The sequence below is a fragment of the Tasmannia lanceolata genome, unplaced genomic scaffold (assembly GCF_043159265.1).
Source record: "Tasmannia lanceolata isolate RefF3 unplaced genomic scaffold, GAP_Taslan_0.1 ptg000008l, whole genome shotgun sequence".
Classification (NCBI taxonomy): Eukaryota; Viridiplantae; Streptophyta; class Magnoliopsida; order Canellales; family Winteraceae; genus Tasmannia; species Tasmannia lanceolata.
Window position 1 is genome coordinate 22,810,753 of NW_027518685.1, and position 23,164 is coordinate 22,833,916.

At 37.3% G+C, this 23,164-nt stretch overlaps 3 protein-coding genes across 6 annotated transcripts; 2 read left to right on the plus strand and 1 right to left on the minus strand.

Moving 5' to 3' along the window:
* The first annotated feature begins 1,186 nt into the window (after positions 1–1,186).
* LOC143883444 (choline-phosphate cytidylyltransferase 2-like) lies at positions 1,187–8,153 on the plus strand. Of its 4 annotated transcripts, none has more exons than XM_077386790.1 (9): positions 1,187–1,657; positions 4,195–4,308; positions 5,876–5,971; positions 6,251–6,293; positions 6,393–6,548; positions 6,712–6,792; positions 7,334–7,444; positions 7,670–7,729; positions 7,858–8,153. In XM_077386790.1, the coding sequence occupies exons 1-9, from the start codon at positions 1,416–1,418 to the stop codon at positions 7,957–7,959; spliced, it is 1,005 nt and encodes a 334-aa protein (XP_077242905.1). In that variant the 5' UTR covers positions 1,187–1,415; the 3' UTR covers positions 7,960–8,153. The 4 variants fall into 4 exon arrangements, with proteins under 4 accessions (XP_077242905.1, XP_077242906.1, XP_077242907.1 ...); XM_077386791.1 differs by having other exon boundaries at positions 6,712–6,780; XM_077386792.1 differs by having other exon boundaries at positions 7,670–7,766; positions 7,858–8,084.
* Positions 8,154–10,136: 1,983 nt separating this feature from the next.
* Positions 10,137–15,546, plus strand: LOC143884847 (plastidal glycolate/glycerate translocator 1, chloroplastic). Its single transcript, XM_077388665.1, has 8 exons — positions 10,137–10,516; positions 10,827–11,142; positions 12,163–12,424; positions 12,519–12,634; positions 13,063–13,172; positions 13,414–13,591; positions 13,819–13,948; positions 15,275–15,546. The coding sequence occupies exons 1-8, from the start codon at positions 10,193–10,195 to the stop codon at positions 15,423–15,425; spliced, it is 1,587 nt and encodes a 528-aa protein (XP_077244780.1). The 5' UTR covers positions 10,137–10,192; the 3' UTR covers positions 15,426–15,546.
* Positions 15,547–16,957: 1,411 nt separating this feature from the next.
* PRK (phosphoribulokinase) lies at positions 16,958–21,993 on the minus strand. The gene is made up of 5 exons (XM_077388666.1): positions 21,099–21,993; positions 19,211–19,295; positions 19,034–19,118; positions 18,193–18,437; positions 16,958–17,434 (listed from the first exon to the last, which is right to left on the minus strand). The coding sequence occupies exons 1-5, from the start codon at positions 21,644–21,646 to the stop codon at positions 17,183–17,185; spliced, it is 1,215 nt and encodes a 404-aa protein (XP_077244781.1). The 5' UTR covers positions 21,647–21,993; the 3' UTR covers positions 16,958–17,182.
* Positions 21,994–23,164: the final 1,171 nt, after the last annotated feature.

The following is a 23,164-nucleotide window of genomic DNA, read 5'->3' on the forward strand; positions in this document are numbered from 1 at the left end:
TTGAAGAATCGCCTGTGTTTCATTCTTGTTTTAAAAGGTACTCGAAATCCGTAATTCCTCGAAACATGTGCCCACATTTTGTACTTTTCTCTTTGACAAATCATATGTATTTGGCGTAATAAAATAATATAGTCAAATCGTCAAATTAAGGGAATCATAATCGTTTGTTTACTCCCAAATGAATAAAAGGCAGCTAATTTCCGACTTCCATATGTTGATAATGGCAGTACTTACTTTGTTGTTTACAGTTTTCTGATTGGATGCTAATAACATGTTGAGTCGGGGCCAGTCTTTATTGGAAAACAAAAGATTCATAGACCCAACCTGAGATAGTTTCTCGGGTGGGGTTGGTTCAAGTTTTTAAAGTTTAGTTTACTATAGTGTTTAATTTCAAATCTTCACACTAAATTCTCTAATTTTAGGTTGTCAAGCGCATAAATTTAAGAAAAATACTACTTTTCGCGTCACTAACCTATCACTCAATGAAAACAATTATATTAATATACTTGAAAATAATTTGGAATGTTAATTAAGAGATAGCATGTCTATTAGAGTCAGGTTGGGTTTTTCGACATGAAACCCAACCCGACCTGACCCGACCCAATACCTATGATTCCTAAACCCGACTCATGTTAAGTGGACCCCTTAATATTGATCATTGTAACAGCTGTTAAGAGCTAATTTAAAATGGAAGAGTAAAGTTACACCCCGTTAACTTTCTGACATTTTCAACTCTAACCAGGACTTTTAGAAGTCACCAACTACACCCCTGAGGTTTCAATTTGTATAAGGTAGAGCCCTATTTTGAAACACTATCAAAGCTAATGAAGATTCCATAACCCCCTCCAGACCCCATACCCGAATTCAAACACTACAAAAAACACAGTGACGCCACATTGTTTGGATGATCCAAAGCGCTCATTTGATGGGCCCCGACATAAATAGGGTGTGCCCAAAAAAATCAGCTCCATAGGATCAACATATGGAAATGATTTTTGAGGCACAACCTATTTAAGATGTGGCACATCTAATTGACAGTTTGGATCAGCCTATGGTGCGGGCCATACCTTACTTTCTAATAAAGTGAGGAGTGCCATCATCAAAATATGGTAGTGCTGATAACATTTCCCGTTAAAAATTATGAAACAAAGTTGGTAGTTCAATTATCAAAATATGGTAGCGGAGATATCAGTCCTCTTCGCGCGCGCGCCGAAGAAATAGGAGGTGTTCTAAGCTTTTTCCTCCCCTTGTTTTCTAATACTACCAGAAAACGAACCTTTAAAAAGAACCCTTTTTCTCTTTCTATTTCGTGCCCTAGATCTCCTCTTCAAAACTGCTCTAGTCTCCTCTCCTCCCACTCGCTAGAAATCCGATCTAAGAAGGAAAAAGAAAGCACATCGGACGGTTGAAATTCGATGGCGCGATTGTCAAGGAAGCGGCATAGCTTGCCGGAAAACAACGGAGAGCCGGCGGTGGATGCCGGTGAGTCGCCGGACACTCCTTCGGTCTTGTACGAACCACATCCGAATCCGGCGGCAGCCGAGAAGTTGGAGAAAGAATCGTCTTCTCTAGAGAAGCCTGTCCGTGTATATGCAGATGGCATCTATGATCTCTTTCATTTCGGTCACTCTCGAGCTCTCGAACAGGCCAAAAAATTGTAAGCATTGCATTCTATTCCAGATTTCATTCGTTTTTGTTCTCTCTATTTGTGTTTGATCGGTGAGAACGGAAATTATGTCCTTGATTTGTTAATTTGGAAATATTTGATGCATAGTTACGAGCATGGTTTTAAACTTCGACCGAAATCCGGATTTCGATGGGGACCGAAACCGAAATTCACCGAAATTCCGAATTTCGCCAATTATTTCGGAAATTTCGGGAATTTCGGTCCGAAATTTCGTTTTACTGCCATTTTTTTTAATAAAATAAAAATTGCTACAAAATTTGGGCCGAAATTTCGGAATTTCAAACCCAAATTTCGACGCTTAATACCAAATTTCGGATTTCGCCGAAATTTTGGTTTCTGTGGGGTCCGAAAATTTTAAACCATGGTTACCAGGGTGGGAAACACGAATTCGGGAAGCGAAACTGTTAGAATATGTGAGATCTCACAGTCAGATTATGTTGAATTCACACCGATGGAGCACCATGGTGCTAGATTAGGCAAGTGGGTTGAATGGGGTAACCTGGCTAGATTAGGTAGCTAGCTTAAATTAGCAATTAGGCTAATCTTAGTAGGTAGGATTTCTAGAATTATCTCTTGCCTTTGTTATGTTTATTTCTTTCTATGTTTATCTTGTATGTGTTCTATATAGGCACACCTTGAGATCCATTGTAATTCATCCAAGAATAATAGAAATTCTCTCAAATTTATCATGGTATCAAAGCATCCGATCCCTTTGCCTTGATTACAACCCCTTCAATTCCATTTTCCGGCGAACGGCTATATCAGCCGTCCGCCGGGCACCTGCACCCATCTTTTCCTATACCATTGTTGCATATTCAATCTCTTTTAGACCCGCCTACAATTTAAATAGACTTCTCTTCAATCAAGTTCTCTAATATTTTTTTTGTTTGAGAGAATTATATTAATCTTGGATGATTTACATTAAGCACAAGGAGTGTTTTTATAGAACACTCAAATGATAAACATAGCAAGAGAATAAGATAATTATGGAAAGACCCTATCCTAATCTAATTCACTTGCCTAATCTAACCCAACCAACCAATATAGCCTAATCAAATCAAATCTTCTAATCTCAGAATATTTGATCTTGATTTGATTTCATTCTCTAATAATGTTAACTTACCAACTTCTCCAAAAGCTTAAGCTGTTGGAGAATGACGTTGTTTATCTTTTACACTTTAACACTCTCCCGCACGTGTGGCCCACTTGGCAAACACGTGGCACATGTGGTCCCACTTTGGGCCGACCATCGCATGTGGATTTTTGCTATCGGGAGGTTTGAACTCGAGACCTTTGGCTCTGATACCATGTTAACTTACCAACTTCTCCAAAAGCTTAAGCTGTTGGAGAAAGGCGTTGTTTATCTTTTATACTTTAACAGAAACAGAAACGAGAAAAGTTTGGAAAAAAATAGAGGGGAAATAAGAAACGGAAAAACGATAGCAAATCGTATGAGCAAATCGTATGAGAAATGCTAGGAAACACATTAGAAACGTCTCAGAAACAATGGAGAAATGTCAATGAAAATAGAAAGAAAAGGAAAATATGAAATATATGGTTTTCTAGATTTAATTTTTTTTTTAAATTTCAAGTTTATATTTGAATTTTTTTTTATTACAATACATGCTATTGTTTTCCCTATTTAATACTATTCCACAATTTTTTTGTGTAATTTTTCCCAAAAAAGATTTTCGTAAGATTATGTTTTTACGAGTTTTCCATATGTTTCTCACACGTTTCGCACATGTCTCACATAATTTCTCATATGTTTCCCATGTGTTTCCCGTGCGTTTCGGAAACGTTTCCCCTATTTTTTTTTACCACGTTTCGGAAATGCGCTGTAGGGCAAATGAGTTACCCACCCGCCCTAGGAGTTTTCGGGTCTAACTTGTTTCTTCTCTATCTGCCTCTCCTTCCTAACTCAATTTATTAGATTTCATTAATTTGGATGATTGCGATGGAATTATTGAGTTGTTAATTGAATATCAATACTTCGAATTCCAAAACGGGTAATTTTGTCAAATTCGAAGTAAACGGATACCATGTGTTGGAGAATTTGAATGGATTATGTAAGATCAAATGTATTGAAGAAGGATTGGTGGTATGTGTTCACACAATGATGTTTGCTTTTAGATCGCCATAAAATTTATGACAATCAAAGCTCAGGATGGGTTGATCTTCAAAAGAACTGTATCTAATATGAAACAGAGCCATCTAGTTGCTACACTATGAAGCGCCTCATGTTATTTTTGACGCAAATCTCTAGTTCGTATTAATGCTACGCATGGTTCCTTTTGAGTATTGTGAAGATGAGAGGAATTTTCCTTAACACTTTGTGAGATTTTAGTTTCTTTCTTCTTATTGATTGCATGGTTTCATTGGCCGTTGATTGGGGTTTTTTGTATTAATTTTCTTCTGTTGACCTTGATGAAAATTGCGACTTGTTTTCTAATGAAAATACATGCATATTATCAATTGTAAACTGACTTGATGTACTTATCATTTAGGTTCCCCAACACATACCTACTTGTTGGTTGCTGCAATGATGAAGTCACTCATATGTACAAAGGGAAAACTGTTTTTACTGAATCTGAGCGCTACGAATCTCTTCGTCACTGCAGGTATTCAACTTCATTGAAATTGATTCACCTCTGAGTTTCTATATGTCTTCTTATGGCATTGGCATTGTTAGTATTCAGTGGAATGATTTTGTCATAACAAAATGATATGCATCATTTCTACCATTTCTTTTAGCTTCTGATTCTACTTAGATTTATTAATATTTTATTTTCACTTATGAGACATCTGCCTATTGTGATCCGTGTTTCATGTGACATAGTTTAGTCTCTAATTTCCTCACTGCTTTTGGCATTTGGAAAAGGAAATAAAAAGGAACCACTTGTCAAGCAATTCAAACAGTTGGAGCATTCAAGAGACTGTCGAGCCTCCATCCCTTTGGCTATGTTAAGATTAGTGGAGAAACAAAAGGAAACTAATGGAATTAGTTAGATAATCAGAGATTGCTGATTATGGCGGTCTTTTTCATGGAAATTATGGCTCGATGCTCTGGTCTTAATTTGGCCATTATATCCATGGGTTCCGCAAGATGGGACCCAGATACTTTGCTTTGGGGATTGTGCCATTTTAACATTCTACCGATTTGCTCTTTGAATTGTATGGGCTTTATTGAATGTAGCAGTAATTCATTAGGCCAATGAGCAGATAGAATGGATGGTTGCAGATATTTTGCTTGAGTTTTTCTAACACAATGTTCATAGAGTGGCTAATACAGTCCCTGACTCCCTGTTAATTTAGCCAACCACTCTATCTCAGCATAGACTTTAATTCCGTATATTCATATTCTTCACTGTCAATCTCGTTGGTGTTTCTAGTTTATTAACATGATATCTCTTTATGTCGCTAGAAAAGGAAATCTGCTACACTTCTCCATATTGTTTATGCTATTGCAAATTGGACAAGAAGACATAAATGATTTGCTTATTACATTGTTAATTTTTGATATTGCATTATTATTAGTTGAAAAGCCTAAATAGGTTGTGCCTCAAAAATCATTTCCATAGGTTGATCCTATGGAGCTGATTTTTTGGGCACACCCTATCTATGTCGGGCCCCATCAAATGAGTGCTTTGGATCACCCAAACAATGTGGGCCCACTGTGTTTTAAGCCGACGGAGTAGATAACTTCTCTACACGATCGTGTAGGAACACTTTTCTCATATATATATATATATATGGTCATCTCTGCGTAAGTTCCAATGTTATTAAAGCTAACATATCCATACCTAATGCAGGGCTTATGTCCCTTATGTCTCTTGGACCTGTGGTATGGCATTAAAGTCTATGTTGGGCCTCTATCTTGCACCTTGTCTGCAAGAAAATCAATTTAATTTTGCTTAACTGCAATAAATTGCATAATGTATGTGTCTAGGTGACACCTCAGCTTCAATGCTATATCTAAGCTTTCTATATGATCTTGGTGTGCTTAACCTTAGCATATAGGAAACATGGCTGTTCTGGGGCAAACATTCTCATAACTGCATGGCTGCTTTTTGAAAACATTCACTACGAGAAAACATATTTTTCATGGATTTTTTGTTTCCTAATTGGTAAATCATATGAGAGATTGATAAGTTGCTAATGGTACATGGCTTGTACCTTTTGTCATAGGTGGGTTGATGAAGTCATTCCTGATGCTCCATGGGTGATCACACAGGAATTCATTGACAAGCACCAGATAGACTATGTGGCACATGACTCTCTTCCGTAAGATTGGTGAACATACATCTATTCAATTTTGTGGTAGTAATCTCTTTTAACAAATTGTAGTGATCAAGACAGTGTTTACCTTTGCATGCATTGGAAATATTTTTCTGGTCATATGATTCATATCATGCTTGTAAAGGTTGGGAAGTGTTAGTTAGCTCTTAATTCTTTAATATTTAAGTATTAACAATACAATTAGGTCCTGATAAAATGGGGTTGTGCACTGGAGTTTTTCCCCATTCAAACCTGATCGTTCTCATTTATGCCGATCCTCTGTAGATATGCTGATGCTAGTGGAGCCGGCAAGGACGTCTATGAATTTGTTAGTTGCTTCCTTGCCTCTGGATAAATGTGCATCGTTGCAGTTTGGTTGACACTTCAATTTAAGCATGAGATTAATCAGAATGATCTTTGTGTATAGGTTAAAGCCATTGGGAAATTCAAGGAAACTCAGCGCACCGACGGGATCTCAACATCGGACATTATAATGAGGATTCTTAAGGACTACAATCAGTATGTTATGCGTAACTTGGCCCGTGGGTATTCAAGGAAGGATCTTGGTGTGAGCTACGTGAAGGTATGAAGAGATATGAAAAGTGTCTATATTGTTCCTAAAAAATATGTGACACATTTTCATTTATACAACCTGTTGATAGCTCTGTTGAACTGAGTTCTTGGTGTGACATGTTTTTTCATATTAAGTGTTCTGACCTGGACCTCTTCGGTTTTATTTCTATCAGGAGAAGCAGTTGAGAGTGAACATGGGAATAACCAAGTTGCGTGAGAAAGTGAAGGAGCATCAGGAAAAGGTGGGCCAGAAGGTTCGTAGGTCCCAAACCAAATGCAGTTTTTTTGGTGAAATATCTGAAATGAACCTTTTTTTTTTCTAGCATTCTTCATATTTTTCACAGAACTTGTTTCTTAAAGGGAATGAAATACGCATTTAGTAGAAATAAGCACAATACTGCATAACAGTCACTTGAAATTGTTTATCAATTACAATAGAATGTTTTTGTTTCTACATCTGCGAAGCAAATTTGATCTCCTGAAAGAGATACATTCAAAGAAAAAAAAAACATTGCCCTGCATCTCCACTTCAATTTTCTTTCTTTCAAAAAAAAAAAAAAAACTAAGTAATAAAAAGAACACCCAACCATTTGAAAGTTGTTAGTTTCTGTTCTATTGCTTCAATTTGGGCAACTAGCTGTTGCCATTTGGGTTGTCGCATCACAAATGTTCTTCCAGGAAAATAACAAATTTTAATTCTCTCAGTCTTCGGCATTTTTTGCAAGCTATATAAAGGAGCTACTTTGATGGGAACTTGAGATTGTGACAGCAATACATCTGGCATTTTTTTTGCAGTTACATACTGTGGCAAAAACCGCTGGTATGCATCATAGTGAGTGGGTGGAGAATGCAGATCGTTGGGTTGCTGGTTTTCTTGAGAAGTTTGAGGAAGGGTGCCATAAAATGGTGAGTCTTTAGACTTGAAAAATCTAAACAGTTGGTAATACCAATTCTAGGCCCAATATGACTGGAGTTCAGGACCTCTGCATTAATCCGAAGAATAGTTTCAGAGCACAAAGAATAGATTTGCTCTCTCTTCTATGTTTTTTCTTTTTTTTTTGGTAGTTAAGGTGGGTTGAACCTCTGACATGTTGGTCTGCAATTTGAAATTCATTTGCTATTTCTCGACAGGAAACTGCCATTAAAGACCGAATTCAGGAAGGGTTGAAGAGGCAGCATTCCAATTCATTGGTAAACCTTCTTCAAGACGAAGAGGAATCTTGATATTGTTGGTGCTCTGTTATTGATTGATCGTGATTTCAATAACTGAGTTTTTTGGAGCCATACTCAGTTACTCTTTTCCTTCTCAATTCTTTCAGGTTGGTTGTAAAGTTGCCGGTGTCGCTTCCGCCGGCAATAGTATTGCCGTCCAATGTTCCGGTAAAAGCTGCATATTTTCGTCCTTTTTTTGCACACCATAATCCATATCCAATATTCCTTTTATAATCATAGATCATAATATCTCTTGTATCTTTGTAATTTTGGGTTCATTGTTCTAAGCAACACTTGCTACTCTGCAATAGCATGTGGGATTTTGATTTTCATTCATCATGTGGTCACCATCCAAATTTTTTCTGTGGGAAAGAAAATTTCCAGTATTTGTCAACTTATTATCCATGGAATTTTTTTCACGTGTCCGGCAACCACACATTTTTTGGGATTTGCTAGCGTCCATCGCAGAAGGCATTTCACTGATGGTCTGTTGCATGTGAGAGCAGCCACACAGGCTCACTTTTCGGTAAATTTTGTCTTCACTCATGAGGTGGCTCACATGCAACGGACCATCCGCGAAATGCCTTCTGCGATGATGGACGCTAGCAAATCCCATATTTTTTCATGGAATATTAGCTTACATGTGTCGAGCAAGGGGTAGGGAGAATGGGAGAGGAAGCGAATTGAGAGTGCACGAGTGACGAGATGGGGCGAAGTGGCTGAAAAACAAGGAAGACAAGGTAGATTTTTTCTTTTTGCACGTTTTTCAGTAACATTTTGGCCTCACTTGTGCCCTCCCTCTCAATTCTACCCGTCTCCCACCCTCCTTATCTCTCTCCTACCACTTCATAAACTAATATTCCATGAAAAAACTTTCACGACCGCCAAACATGGCTGAATGCTCGGTTTCTTTTGACATAAAATGGGCGTAAATGTTGTGCTTTAGGTTGATGTCTCTTATGCTTTTTTTGCATCGAAACATCTCGGTCTCCCTTTTCATTAATGAAATTTTTTTTGGGTTCCACGGAAAAGCAAATAGTCCCACATCTGTAAAGTGATGGGATGGGATGGGTTATCGGGGAAGATCTTGGAAAAACCCCGGTGTAGTATCTTGTGGTTCCCATGTTGCCGTCGCGTGGAGGGGTGAGACTGTCCACGTTGCTTCCGCGTAGAGGGGGAGATTGTTGGGGTTCCACATAAACACAAAAGCAAATAGTCCCACATTGGTAAAGTGATGGGGATGGAGATGGGTTATAATAAGGGAACGAGCACCCTCCCTCTAACGGCTATAGCTTTTAGGGGTGAGTTCTACCGTTCCTAACAATTTTCACCATTCCTTAAAAAAAAAAAAAAAAAAAAAAAAAACCCTTTCCACCTATATGACTCTTTGCTAAATGAGAAACAATGTCCATGCAACTAATAAAAAAGGAATAAATAATAAAGGGTATCTTTCTCCCACCCTTCTTGAAAAGAAAATTGATAAAAAGAAAGAGAATATAAGGAAGAATACAAGGAAAAAATTGGTGTTGGCAAACCTTGGAAAATCATTTTCAAAGGAAGATGAATACAAGGGGGGAAAAAGATTCATGATTTGAACATCTACCGGCCCTTCAAGAGGTGGGCCCAACTTATAGATGCAATGGTCTATAAATTGCTGGATGAAAAGAATTTAAACGCCAGGATATCTATTCTAAGCATCTAGCACATGTTTGTAGATGTGGGACCCATCAATAGATGCACATTACCCACATCCTCTCACTGATCGGTGAGATATATTAACCATTGGATCACAGATGTCAAATATTGATTGGCCACTTGGCATCTTACGAATTAAGGAAGGATTAAATCTGTGCCGTTGCTCAACTTTTTTTTAACCATCCATTTACAAGCTACCGAACAAACGCACAGGATTGTCTGATTGAGCTGATTTTCATGTCATCGCATCTCCATTATGGGGCCCACTAGACTGAACGGAGCAGATCGTACTATAACAAAGTAAGGTGGGCATGAATAAAGGTTTGGGAAATGATATATTCTCCTCTCCTTTTTTACTTGGGGCAGCCCCTCTGGTATAAAAGAGTAGTCATAATAAATCATAATTCATAAATAGAAAGGGCTGTCCCAATTAAATTTAAAAAAAAGGGGCGAATATATTAGAAATCTAGCCGGTGGGGATATGTTATCCACATTTTTCCGGGATATCAGCAAACGAAAAGTTGCCGATAAGTCTTATGACTAAGCACCCTATGTTTTTGCCGCCCTAAATAATAGTAACTTCGAAATTCCCGGGAAATATCTGTACAATCGTTTTTATTTGAGAGAGAGAGAGAGAGAGAGAGAGAGAGAGAGAGAAATCTGATCTTCTTGAATTCTAACTATTTCTATCCACACAATCCAAAACCAAAATGAGAGAACTCTTCCAAGGCCAGACTCTCCCTTCCCATGGAGATTGCTTCAGCACTTCCACGCTTTTCACCTCTCCCACCTCCCAAATACTACATTGGAGTCCTTAGTAAGCCCAGAATTTTGGTGGGGAAATATGAAAATTCCTTTAGATCGATACATGTTGCTTCAATTGGCATATCAATGCTCTCTAAGGTCCCTAAACTACGGCAAGGCAGAGGAATTGAAACACCAGTTAGATGTCTTGGACCGCCTGGATCGAGGTTTTGGCACTTGGGTGTAGGAAAAAATAGCTCTTATTCTCGAATTCGCGCAAATTCTGTGGGCTCGGACAGTGGGAATGCTTCAATAGGATTTCAAACAGTGAGTGTTGGTTTTGAATCTTATTAAGTATTATTGATTGTGAAACAACAAATTACTCCGAAAGCTTAAGCTATTAGAGTTGGTATTGTTTAATCATTTATACTTCAACACTCCTCCTCACGTGTGGCCCCTCTTTTGGGTTGGTTGTACACGTGGAATTTTAATATCAAAGGGTTGTTGGGTTGTGAAACAACCAATGTCTCCAAAAGCTTAAGCTGTTAGAGTTGGTGTTAATCATTTATACTTCAACATTGATTGATGCATTTATATTGGTTTAATGTTTAAGTTTAATGGGAAAAATGTGTGTCAGGTGATTGGGATATTGCATTTGGTCGTTTCTCTTGGGATCATTTTGGTAATGGATAAGTTTCTGAAGCGGGTTTTTGTAGCCGCCGCTATTAAGTTTCCGAGCGCTCTTTTTGGGATGTTCTGTGTATTCTCTGTTTTATCGATTTTGGATTATGTTGTCCCATCGGCCGCAATGAGTTTGATGAACTTCTTTGGGCCTGCGACTCTGTTTATTCAAAGGTGGCTTCCTTTGTTTTATGTTCCATCTTTGGTGGTTTTGCCTCTGGCAGTGAAGGACATCCCTGCAGCTTCAGGACTCAAGATTTGTTTCATCCTAGGTATGTGACTTTTAGGTAATTTTTTTTTTTTCATTTTAAGATAGTTCAGCTGATTTATTTAGTTGAAGATCACATGACAACGTTAATATTACTACTATGTGAATTTTGGCATTGTAAAGATTTTATAACAAATTCTGCTTAATTTGTACCTTAGGTTGTAAAGATCTGAATTTAGAACCTTAGGTATGCCTTCATTTGTAGTTTTTCTTGTTTTCTACATCAGACTTCTCTTAGGTGTCGGGACAAATTGGTATCATGAATGATCAAATGGTGGAGACGCAAATAATCAAAGTAAAAAGAGAAAATAGAAAGAAGGTTAGAAAATAGGAGGTAGGCAAGGCAAGCTGAAGCTTTCTCTTAAAGACTTTAATTTCCCCACTTATGCAGGTGGCTACCATGGAAATGAGTCCCAAGGATACAATGCTTTCGCCAAGAACAAGGGTTGCGTCCCGAGTTCAAGAAAACCAGTATACCCTCACTTAAAGGAAAAAGAAAAGAGTGAAAGAGGAGACCCTAAGCCTTCTTATATAGAAGATAAAAAGACATGAAGGCACCCTTTCAAATGATCTCAACACCTTTTCACAACACAAGTGTCCTTTGAATGGAAATCTTAGTTTTAAAACTCCAGATTGTCATCGTGGATTCCCCCGAGTCAACTCCTTCCCTTGCCACATTCTGCATTTAGCCATCGTGTTTTGCATTTTTCGCTACAGAGTCATTAAAAACTCCTTTGACTCTCCCGGGTTATGAACATGTCAACCAAGTACTCAGCCGCGTCAACCATGTCCTAGGCTGCATCTGCAGCGTTGACAAGGATTTTTCTTGGCTGCATTTTGACCCACATCCGCATTTTTAGATATAGATGGAAATACCATTTCACATAAAAGAAGTCTCTTTGAAAAAAAAAAAACTCATTTTTTATATTTTAAAAAATACAAATATTTTGAAAATTTCCAACAGTAGGTGTTTGGATTTTCTTTTTATGGAATTGCAGACTGTCATTCCCTTGTTTCTCTGCAGTTGGTGGGTGGCTTGCCTCCCTTTCTGTCGCGGGTTACACAGCCTTGACTGTAAGAAAGATTGTAAGGACAGAAATGATAGATGCTGAGCCCATGGAAAAACCTTCTCCATTTTCATCAGTTGAGGTGTGGACTTGGACTGCTGTTTTCATTTTATCCTTCGTCGTGGCATTTCTTTCCCCAACAGCACTAGGAACAAGTGCAAGAACATGCCTTCCTTTCTTACTCGCAGCTACCATTTTAGGATATATGGTTGGTTCGGGGTAATATATTCCCTCCATTTATCAAACCACAATTACATATTTAAAATGTTGATTCCATGGAAATCTCATTATGCTTTTGTGTTTTGGTTTTCAGGTTACCATCTGGTGTAAAGACAGTTCTACATCCAATTATATGCTGTGCTCTATCTGCTGACTTGGCAGCATTAGCATTTGGGTATTTCTCCGGGTCCGGACTGGATCCTATTCTAGGTTTACTGCCTATAGCCATTTTCTCCCAGCCTATTATTCATGGTCATATTGAGGTTTCCTTTTCATGGAGTATGAGATGTCTCAAAATATTTAAAAGATGCATGAAATGACAATAATCTTGATCTTATTACATTATGACATGTATCTTCAACGAATATCATTGGTGTTTGAAATTTAATGCATAAAGATTCACTCACACTGTGAAATTGGTTCACTAGTGAAATAAAATATCTTCCAAGAATGTTGGGTTGTCGATTAATATTCTACGCATAAAATACATATCGTAGAATTTTTTTGTAAAAGGATTTATGCAGAAAGAGTAATGAACAGACTCTTGTATATCCGTATACAGTTCGCCTATAAAGTTGTTGTTCTTTTTCTTGTTTCTGTTGTTTTTACAAATACTAATGCACCAGGGTTTTATGCAGGAGACTATCTCACCAAAGCGTCATCGAATCCTGGAGCGGGTGATATTTTGATGGGATTTTTGGGATCTGTTATTATTTCTTTTGCCTTCTCAATGTTCAAACAGAGAAAGGTAACCTGTCATTTATTTATTTAATTTATCACTGAATTTATTTTATCTTTATTAAAATTTATCATGTTATTTCTTAAATATACTCGATAAGTTTATAAGCTGCCAATGTGCAATTACTAATGCTTCTTTTCCCCTTCCCTGGAATAGAAACCAATATAAATACGAGGGAAACCTACTTTTTGGTTGCGACGAATGGACAATTCATTACAGTATAAATGACATTGTGTTACTTTTCTCTTAGCTTGTCAAGAGGCACGCGGCAGAGATTTTCTCATCTGTAATAGTCTCAACAATTTTTTCTTTGTACTCAACCGCCATCATCGGGCGTGCTGTTGGACTAGAGCCAGCTTTAACCATTTCAATTCTTCCAAGATGTATAACTGTGGCATTAGCCCTCAGCATTGTGTCGTTGTTTGAAGGTACACTCTCTTATTCATGTTCTATATTACATTTTATTTTTCTTATGTATTTGGCTCCATTCTGGCATATTCAGTTAGCTATAGATTATAACACACGTGTATGCCCTTTTTTGGCCTACAATTATCATTTGATTTATGTTCATTCTTATATTGGCTCTATATTTTACAGATATTTATAATTATTGAATCATTTCTGTGAATTAAATTGTTTTTAATTTTGGTTTTAGGTACCAATGCATCACTCACTGCAGCTGCAGTTGTACTAACTGGTCTGGTTGGAGCAAATTTTGTGCAAGCAATGCTTGATAAGCTTCGCTTGTTTGACCCTATTGCTCGAGGCATAGCAACAGCTTCGAGGTATATACCTTCCATTTTTTTAGAGTGAATAAATTTACATTTATGAAACTCTATAGTTCAAGTAGCAATTCCTACAATTTTTTGACACAAGCTTCTCTGCTTCAATTTTTGTTCAATTTCCAAGCTGAGAAAAAATTATTCGTTTCTTCATTTGGGTCATTCCTCTCCCTTTTATCTTTTTAAAGTGCCAAAGGTAAGAAGCTATGACAAGCATTAGTCTATGAAAAATAGAATATCTTAAGGTAATGTTACATTGTTTGAATTAAGAAACCATACAGTGAGCAGAGGCCACATAAACTAAGCAAATGCTAGAAGCCAAAGCATTAGATGCTAAAAGGTACGAGAAACTTTTAAAGATTTTGGTTTTTATGGGATCTTATACTTTGTAACATAATTTCCATATTAATTATACTTTGAGAATCATAAACCATCATCTTGTTCCAAGGTATTGTATGTGTTGAAGGATATTTTGGTCATTACGTGTATGTCAAGGGGTATTGTAGTCTTTGTACCATGTAACCCTAAGTTGGGACTATATATACATCATATTCATGAGGGGAGCTCCTTAGCGGAAACTTACCATCTTCTCCATATTTTGGTCCTCTCTTCCTTATCCATTCTAACATGGTATCAGAGCCAAATCTGATCCATTGAAAATAAAAAAAAATAAAAAAAAAGAAGGAAGGAAAGAAGAAGAGTCCATCTCTCTCTCTCTCTCTCATTCATCCCACACACCACGCCATCTCTGTCTCCCCCATCTCTCTCTCTCTCTCTCTCTCTCTCTCTCTCTCTCTCTCTCCGTACCCCACGTCGTAACCCTCTTTGCTCCCATCTGTGCCTTGAACGTCATCCCTAAAATCCTCCCATCCTTACCATTGACGTATCCCCATCCTCCCCGTAATCCCTTATCCTAACATCCCGTAGCCTAAAATCCTGTAGCCTTTCCTATTGCGCATTTGCGTAAACACCCACACATACGGCTTTGCTGTAACCCCTAACCCTATCCTCATCCCTCTCCCTCCTTGTCATAACCCCACAACCCCAAATCCCCACATTCTATTGCTGTAAGCTCTCCTCCACATGGAAGAGCCACTCTATCTCCTAAAATGTTTAGTGGCAATAATGTTATACTGGGGTTTGCTATATCCATGGGTTGTTTATGATATTAGTATAGGTGTTACTGGTTGTTCTGGTAGGAATAAGCTATATGCGTATTGGATATCAGCTGATATTTAAAATTGTGGTATGATGGATGAGAGTAAATAAAAAGAATTATATTGGAAGAGTATTTGGTTCTGAATGTTGGTTTTGTGCTTCTTGTTTCAGTGCTCATGGGTTGGGGACAGCAGCATTATCAGCAAAGGAGCCAGAGGCTCTCCCATTTTGTGCCATTGCTTATGCACTGACTGGTATATTTGGCTCATTGTTTTGCTCAATTCCAGCAGTGAGACAAAGCTTAGTCTTGATTGCTGGTTGAAACTGTAATTTTTATTATTCATAAATGTTATGGAAAAATGGCGTACTGTTTTGGTACCCATATTCTTGAAACAAAATTATCAACCAGTGAGATAATCATAGTGTCACACCCTTAAGCCTTCTGATTCCTTTCCTTCTCTTCCATGTCGGCTTGTTTTTTAGTTCTCATTGTCTCTCTTCATAGATTTGCAATTTCAGTGCCAATTATCACATGCTCGAAATGGGAAGAACACAAGATGGTGGAGAAGGAGACCAAGGACAGTGAAGTCCTCAGTTGGCTCTACTTATTGAATAATTTGTTATGAAGATGACTTGACCCTAAAATCACACATATGATCTTGCAAATGTCCAGTTAAGAAAAAATGAGCAATGCGTCTCCGTAAGCGCTACTGGAAATTAACATTTAATAAGAAAAATGAGCAATTTTACCCCTCTAAATAAGATTATAATGATCTAGATCCTTCATTCGACCGCAAAATCTAACTTATATGATTTGTTAATTCTTCCAAGAGGTGGAATTATACAATTGAAAATAGTATATCACGGTCTGGAAAGTATATATTTGACACCTGGGAACATCTCCACCGTACATGTGACCGAGTGCACGTCAAATTGGATAAAATCTGAATGGGTGTGGATTGGCATAAATGTGCGGTGGAGATGCATCGAAAGTTGATAATGGTATGAATGAGTATACCAGAATGTGAAATTGCGCAATATGTGAACCACAACTGAAGGATATCTTGCAAATGTTCAGTTAAGAAAAAAATGAGCAATGTGTCTTGGTAAGCAATATTGTTGAGAGACATGAGCACAAAATCCTACTGGATGATCCCAATTGTTCGGTGAACTCCTTGGAAATGAACATTTAATAAGAAAATGGAGCAATTTTACCCAGCTAAATTACATTATAATGATCTAGATCCTTCATTCAACCACAAAATCGAACTGATACGATTCGTTAATTCTTCCAAGAGGTGGAATTATACAATTGAAAATAGTATATCACTGTCGGAAAGTATAGATTTGTACTTCAAATTGGATAAAATCGGAATGGGTCTGGATCGGCACAAAATATCAACGATAATGGTATGAAGGAGTACGCCAGAATGTGAAATTCCGCAATATGTGAACCACAAGTACAGGATATCTAAACAATACATGATCATCCAAAAGTTGATCGCTATTGTTGATTCACCAATTGGAAGATCCTTTCAATCCCATGTTGGACAGTGCCCATCCCATTGTCGGGCATAAACAAAACAGAAACTCAAGGTACAAAGCTCTGCGTGTAGATTATGCTGATGTTATGTTGGTGGCACAAGCATTGCATCTCATGAAAATTTTTATATATTGCATCTCATGGTTCATCTCTTTAATCATTGTTCATTTTTGGAAAATCAACCGTTGTCACTGGGAAACAAATGTAAAATCAAACCAATTTCCTATAATGACATGAAAAGTTGTGATATTGAGACCTTAGACAGAAATGGTGGTGGCAGGCAGGATGGAATCAATTCATACAAGGAGACATAATTAAAATGTCCAAATACTTGAAATGTGTCTAGATTTTTACTACATTTCATCATCTTTTTTTCTCTTATAATACAAATCTTCACAGAATTACATGAAATAAAAAGGGTGCTCTCCATCAAAGGAACCCACATCCAAATTCAACAGGAATGGAAAAGAAAAATTTGAAAGACAGGACTAAGGTGACACTACCATGTTTACTACTTAGGTGGTAGTGTTTACTACTTAGGCTTTGGTTGCTTCTAACGGGGCTGTTGCTCTGCTCTCAACAATCTGCTCGAAAAGGTCCCTTATTTTCAACCCAATCATGGTTTGGAAGAGACCAGTGCCATTGTTACTGCCGGGGAAGTCTGCATGCTTCAACATTTGCTGCGTTACTTCACCGTAGTACTTAGTAGAGATGTTGCTAAGATGGCTCTCCACATAAATTAGTTCATCTAATCTGTCAAATTGCCCATCCATCTCCAACACAGATACCTGGTGAAACAGCGAGAAATAATTGGATGAATATGAATAATGATCTATTAGAAGGTTCTTGTTTCAAAGCATAGATTACATTGTCTAGTGATAATAAGATGTCACTCCCACTTCAAAATCTCAATGACAGGTCTTGAAATAGATTATTGTGTAGTAGTTTCTCTGACTCAACTTCCTTACCCTTGTTTGTAGCTAAGGTTCTTGTTTCAAATTCATTTGCTGATGGGAGGCCGGCAAATGAAAAATTCATGGCGAACCAATCTAGTCTTTTAAATTAAATTCCCTATCTCCTCTTGGCTCTATAATTTTGAGAGAGTACCATTAACCATTTAGGAACAACAATGAAGATGATGTGAAACTCATCCAAATCAGATGAGCACATCATAGTGGTTTATAGCAGTGTGAGGAGATGTCACGCCCCAACCACACTGTGTAAATATTGTCGGTTATGGGTCTTCTACCCTCCCCGGTTTTGTTTTTCCAGCAGCACTAACTGTGCCCGGCCCACTTCATGAGGCCCACCCCTTGGAAATGTTGAAAACGCATCTACACAGGGAGAGGGAGGGGTCACATATATAGCCCGGGAACTTTCTCTCCCTTTCCGATGTGGGATCTTACAGGAGACCAACTACAGATCCTTAATTCCAAAATTTCATAATCACTCTCATCTAAGGCTAAGGAGTTCGCTTTATTGAGCTTATGATTGGAAAGAATGAGAACACAAAAGAAATTTGATTTGAAGGGCTTGGATCAGTTACCTCATGGGAGAAGTAACTGTCGGGGCCATAGAAGAATTTGATGCCAGGATAAGAGCAAGTTAGCTTCCTCCCACATGGTATCCATGAGATGGTGGAGCCTTCGTCGAACAGGTAAATTGGGCTGAAATACTTCACTCCTTCTTTCATTATCAATCGAACCCTTAAGACCTTCCCTTCATTATCATCAGGAATAAGTTGCGTGGGCAAAACTTCAATCACTGCATCTGCATATTGCTTCTGTGGGTCTACACAACAAAAGAATGAAGGCAATGTTAGGATTTCATGGGAAAAAACTAAGTAATTTGCATACTCAAAGAACAAAAGAACACCACTATATCCATATACTATTATATATTAAGGGCCTCTGTGGATGCCACCAAATTCAGTCCTTATTTGCAAAGAAATTTATTTTTTAAAGTTAAATATTATTTGCAAATAGAACTTTAAGGTCTCTATGGAAGCCATCCACATCATTTTTCAAATGAAAAAAAAAACATTGTTGGCAAAGTAGTAAACATATTTATCTTCAAAACCATTTGCATATAAGATTATATGAAAATAGTTTTTAGAGGTATCTGAAAAGGCCCTATGCGTGAAGTGTCTGAAGCTTTCGCCGTTATTCTAAAAAAATCCCTCTCCGTGTATGACACCCTTTTGCATGCCCATTTTACTGTAACATGGTGTCTGTGTCCATTGCTTCACTTAGAAATACTAATTTGGAAAGTGCCATTTGATTTGCTTTCTAAATTCAAATTGATTGAATTCATAAGAAAGCTAAAAGGCATAAATGCAACTCTCTAAAGGGAAAAATGACTGAATTGATTTTGACGAAGAAACATACCAATATAAGCATCGAAATCTGGTTTTCGGGCTTCAATACTGGCTTTAATACTCTCAAGACTGTGCCCACGTTCTGCCATGTCTCTCTGCAGCTCTTCCAACAGTATCAGACCAAAGAACAAAGATAAATGTGACTCATTTGAAGAAATTTTTCATAATTAGATGCCTACTTGATTACCTGAATTTTCCAAGCAAACTTGACCTCATTGCTTATGTCCAAGTAGATACTGAAATCCAGGAGTTCCCTCACACGAGAATCATACCTGAGAAATAGGAAAATGTTACCAACTGGTATTGATTCTATTGAATGATTAACTGATATTCACACAGAGAGAGCTCCTCCTAAGCACAACAGTCCATTAATTCATAACTTTGTATTTTTTTTATGAAGATAACAAGCTTTATTAAAGCTACAGAAAAATATTACAAAGAGATATCATTGGGAAATAAGGGCCCAATATATATTTGCTGTTTCGATACTCTCAAATTTGCCAACTTATCAACAAGGTCGTAAGCACTCATCGGAATGTGGACAAGATAGATTGCCTGGTCTCTTGATATCTTCGTAAGTTGTTTAGAAGTTTGAGAACTCAAAACATCAGAAAAAACATCATAAATGAGATATAATACTGCAGAATTTTTATTAGAAAGAATTTTCCATAAGTTTCCATTTATAAACTCTCTTGATAACTTTGTAAGTTGTTTAGAAGTTTGAGAACTCAAAACATAAAAAAAAACATCATAAATGAGATATAATACTGTAGAATTTTTATTAGAAAGAATTCTCCAGAAGTTTCCATTTTTATCTACCTTATCTAGATGGATCCCTGAGGATCAGCTAAAAATTGAAAGAATGAAATAAACTATTTACCAGTTTCATTCAATAAAAGTCTTAGGTGTTGTCATTATCTATAAGAGAGATGGTATTTTCCCAAACCAATGAACTAGACAATAGAAGTGAACTAAAGATGGTAGGAACTTTTCCAGATTTATGACACTAAATGTACATAAAGATAATATGAGCAGACAACTGATCAAAAGAACAGTGCAATTATAATACGCAAATCGACCAACCAGTTCCATTAATTGAACAATTAACATGACGAAAACATGCAACATGGAAATTCCTAATTACAGAAAGAAATTAAAATAAAAATCATCCCACTGAGTTCCCATTGGTGAATAGTTTTACATATAATAATTCAGAAATACTAAATGATCAATCTACCCAGGTAATCATATTATTGTTAGATTAATGCAAAATAACCACGATGAATAGAAGTCCAAGATGCGATTTTAATGCAAAAGTCTACTGTGCTTGATGAGAGGCCAAAACACCGAGATTTTTTAAGATAGGCACCAATTATACAGCAATAACAACCAAACGTAACAAATATTAACTGGTTAATACGAATCCATAAAAGATAAGTAATTAACTAGTTAATTAAAAATACCAATTCTCACCAAGCAAGACTAGAGAGTACAAAATCCTAAAAGTTAAACAAGAAAATATCAAGAGAATTGAAATAAAACAAATCATACACATCACTGTGTAAGCTATCTACCCATGAAAGTAACAAAAATGACTTCAAGAATTATTTTTTTTTTAAAAAGAAGAAGAAGAAGAAGAATCTACATGTTACTAGCAATCGTAGCCTTCCATATCAATAACTAGTCTTCCATCAACTAAAATACTACTTATGTATATAAAAAGAACCGAGTTTTGAATAGAAAAGAAAATTGATCCAATATCTACCTATTATTATGATATTACAATCAGATCGGGTACCAAAGTAGATTCTGGATTTAATCCGTTCCCTATTAATCATATAAAGACAGAATAACCAGGAATAGAGTTTCCTTTGATTTATTTGATTGATTCATTGTTTAAAAAATGATTCGCAGAGAGAAGAGAGATTTTTACCCAGTTGTTAATAAAATTCGCAGAATATGATAAACGTAAGTAGCATAAAAAAACAAACATAAACCCAATAATTCCCATGAGAAATTAAAGCAGTACCGCAAATCAGAAGGAAAACAGCAAAGTAAGAAACTTGAAAACTCACATTGGATGCAACCCTTCAATGACCAAAATCTTAGGAGGCTCAATAAGCTCAGGAGGGTCTAGCAGACCAGAGACATGGTTATATATTGGTTTCTCAACAGCAATTCCATCCTTGAGAGCCTTCACCTGCTCATACATGAGATCAAAGTTGTTGGCTCTTGGGTCTAGTGCAGTCACCCCCTCTTTCTTCCTCCCTGTCCTATCAAGAGAGTGATAATCATCCAAACAAATAACAGTTGTTGTGTCACTAATCAAGGTATTTGAGTCAGGATTTCCACCCTTTGGTGGCTCAGCTGCACCACCAAAAACACTTGTCAACCTCCTCATGAAAGTGCTCTTCCCACAACCTGAATCAGCTGCCAACCCAATGACAATTGTCTTTTCAGCAGAGCATGTGATCTCAGAAAAATTGTTGCATCTCCTTGTTTTCTTGTTACTACTGTAGAAAAAAACCTGTCTCTGATGAAAACTCAATTGGGTTTTTGTTGGGGTGGAGATGGAACAGGATGAGTTCAGTGAATGGGTTGTGTAGACTGTGCAAATTGCCATCTCTCCTTTCCTTCAGTTCTTGAAGGGAGAGATGAAGTAATTCTAGCTGGTTTTGAGAGCAGGAATAAATGGGTTTTTTTTTTTTTTTCCTTGAATTTCAGAAGAAAACTTGGAAAAGAAGATGTGGATGAAGAGAAACTAACAGTGGGTCTTTTTTTTCTTTAAATCATTTTTGTATTCAAAGTATTTGAAGACATGTAAGGTTGATTTGATGATTGATGATTGATGATGGTGTGTGTTTCAAAATGGGCTCTTATTTTTTACAAAGTTGAGGTGTTTTGAGATGGACACAGTGAAGAGATGAGCCTGCCACGTGGCAACAAGAAGGTGGTTGGTTGGAGATGAGGTAATGAAGGGTATGGAATGGGAGAGGGATGGAGGATAATCCAATGGAACTGTTTCATCCGTTTCTGATACGTTGGTTGGGAGAACCTTTTTCTTTTATACTGTTTTGGCAGCTTGTGATTTGAAGAAGATAGTACCATATGATCTTCATTTATAAATTAACTGTATTTAATGTAGGGAATCATACAGTGAGACTTGCCTATGTGAGACACATGTAAAGTTGTAAGACACCTCTCAATTGGGCCCGCCATTCAACCAATCAAAGGACTTGAACAATGCAGTGTTGGTCAATTTTCAAATGGGTCAGTTCTAAATCCGCCATTTGAACGGTTAGGATCATCCATTGAGTGTGATTTTGGCATCACCCAGATGAAAGGTCTAGATTATCTAGGTGTCAGGTTGGTGGGTATATAGCTGAAATGTAGTGGCTCGAAGAAAAAAAGGCCTCAATTCCATCTGGAAGATACTAAAGCAAGGGACCCGTGGCTCAGTTCACTTGTTTTCCCGGGAAAGGAAAAGAAAAGGTTTCCCAGGAATCTGACGTGGCATTAGGAAAAGAAATCCAGGGGAACTGTGTAGGAAAAGGTTTTCCGCGCCTGTTCACGTGCGCAGAAACTATGCAGGAAAAGGTTTCCCGAGAAACTGCTTGCCCACCCTTTTTCACTAGTTTTCCTGGGAAAGCAATCCAACCAAAATAATGGGATTTGATTTCCCACACTTGTGAGAAAAGAGACATTTCCACATCATTTTTGGCAATTTTCATGTCATTATTTGACATTTTCCACCCAGGCTTGTTACTTTCTCAAGAAAGCAAGTGAACACCAGAATTCCGTCTTATTAAGGTCTTGTCAAGGGAAAAAGATGTTGTTTTCCAGGGATTTGCTTTCCCGGGAACGCTAGTGAATAGAGCCTTAGGGTACCTCTGATCTAATTGGTTCAGCTGAAGTTCGAGCTCTTCACTTGGATTTGTATATCTTTTGTGATCTGATGGAGAGAAGCCTCGAGATAGAAGGGGATTCTACAAATGTATGTTGAAACGGGTATTAATTAAGTTGGTAGTGGAGATTGTTAGATTTTGAATTTCAAAATCATGGTTTTTGGAGTCAAAATTGTCATTTGGAAAAGGTTTTGTAAAGGTGTTTTGGAAAAGAAAAACTTTTCTTTGAAAAAAGT

Bases quoted from the DNA above. Each gene is read 5' to 3' on its own strand.
- LOC143883444 (XM_077386790.1), top strand. From the start codon at position 1,416: ATGGCGCGATTGTCAAGGAAGCGGCATAGCTTGCCGGAAAACAACGGA. The intron at 4,309-5,875 runs GTATTCAACTTC...CTTTTGTCATAG, and splicing joins GAATCTCTTCGTCACTGCAG to GTGGGTTGATGAAGTCATTC. The intron at 7,445-7,669 runs GTGAGTCTTTAG...ATTTCTCGACAG, and splicing joins AGGAAGGGTGCCATAAAATG to GAAACTGCCATTAAAGACCG.
- LOC143884847 (XM_077388665.1), top strand. From the start codon at position 10,193: ATGGAGATTGCTTCAGCACTTCCACGCTTTTCACCTCTCCCACCTCCC. The intron at 11,143-12,162 runs GTATGTGACTTT...GTTTCTCTGCAG, and splicing joins CAAGATTTGTTTCATCCTAG to TTGGTGGGTGGCTTGCCTCC. The intron at 13,949-15,274 runs GTATATACCTTC...TTCTTGTTTCAG, and splicing joins GGCATAGCAACAGCTTCGAG to TGCTCATGGGTTGGGGACAG.
- PRK (XM_077388666.1), bottom strand. From the start codon at position 21,646: ATGGCAATTTGCACAGTCTACACAACCCATTCACTGAACTCATCCTGT. The intron at 19,119-19,210 runs GTAATCAAGTAG...GAAGAGCTGCAG, and splicing joins AGTTTGCTTGGAAAATTCAG to AGAGACATGGCAGAACGTGG. The intron at 17,435-18,192 runs GTAACTGATCCA...CTGTTTCACCAG, and splicing joins ACAGTTACTTCTCCCATGAG to GTATCTGTGTTGGAGATGGA.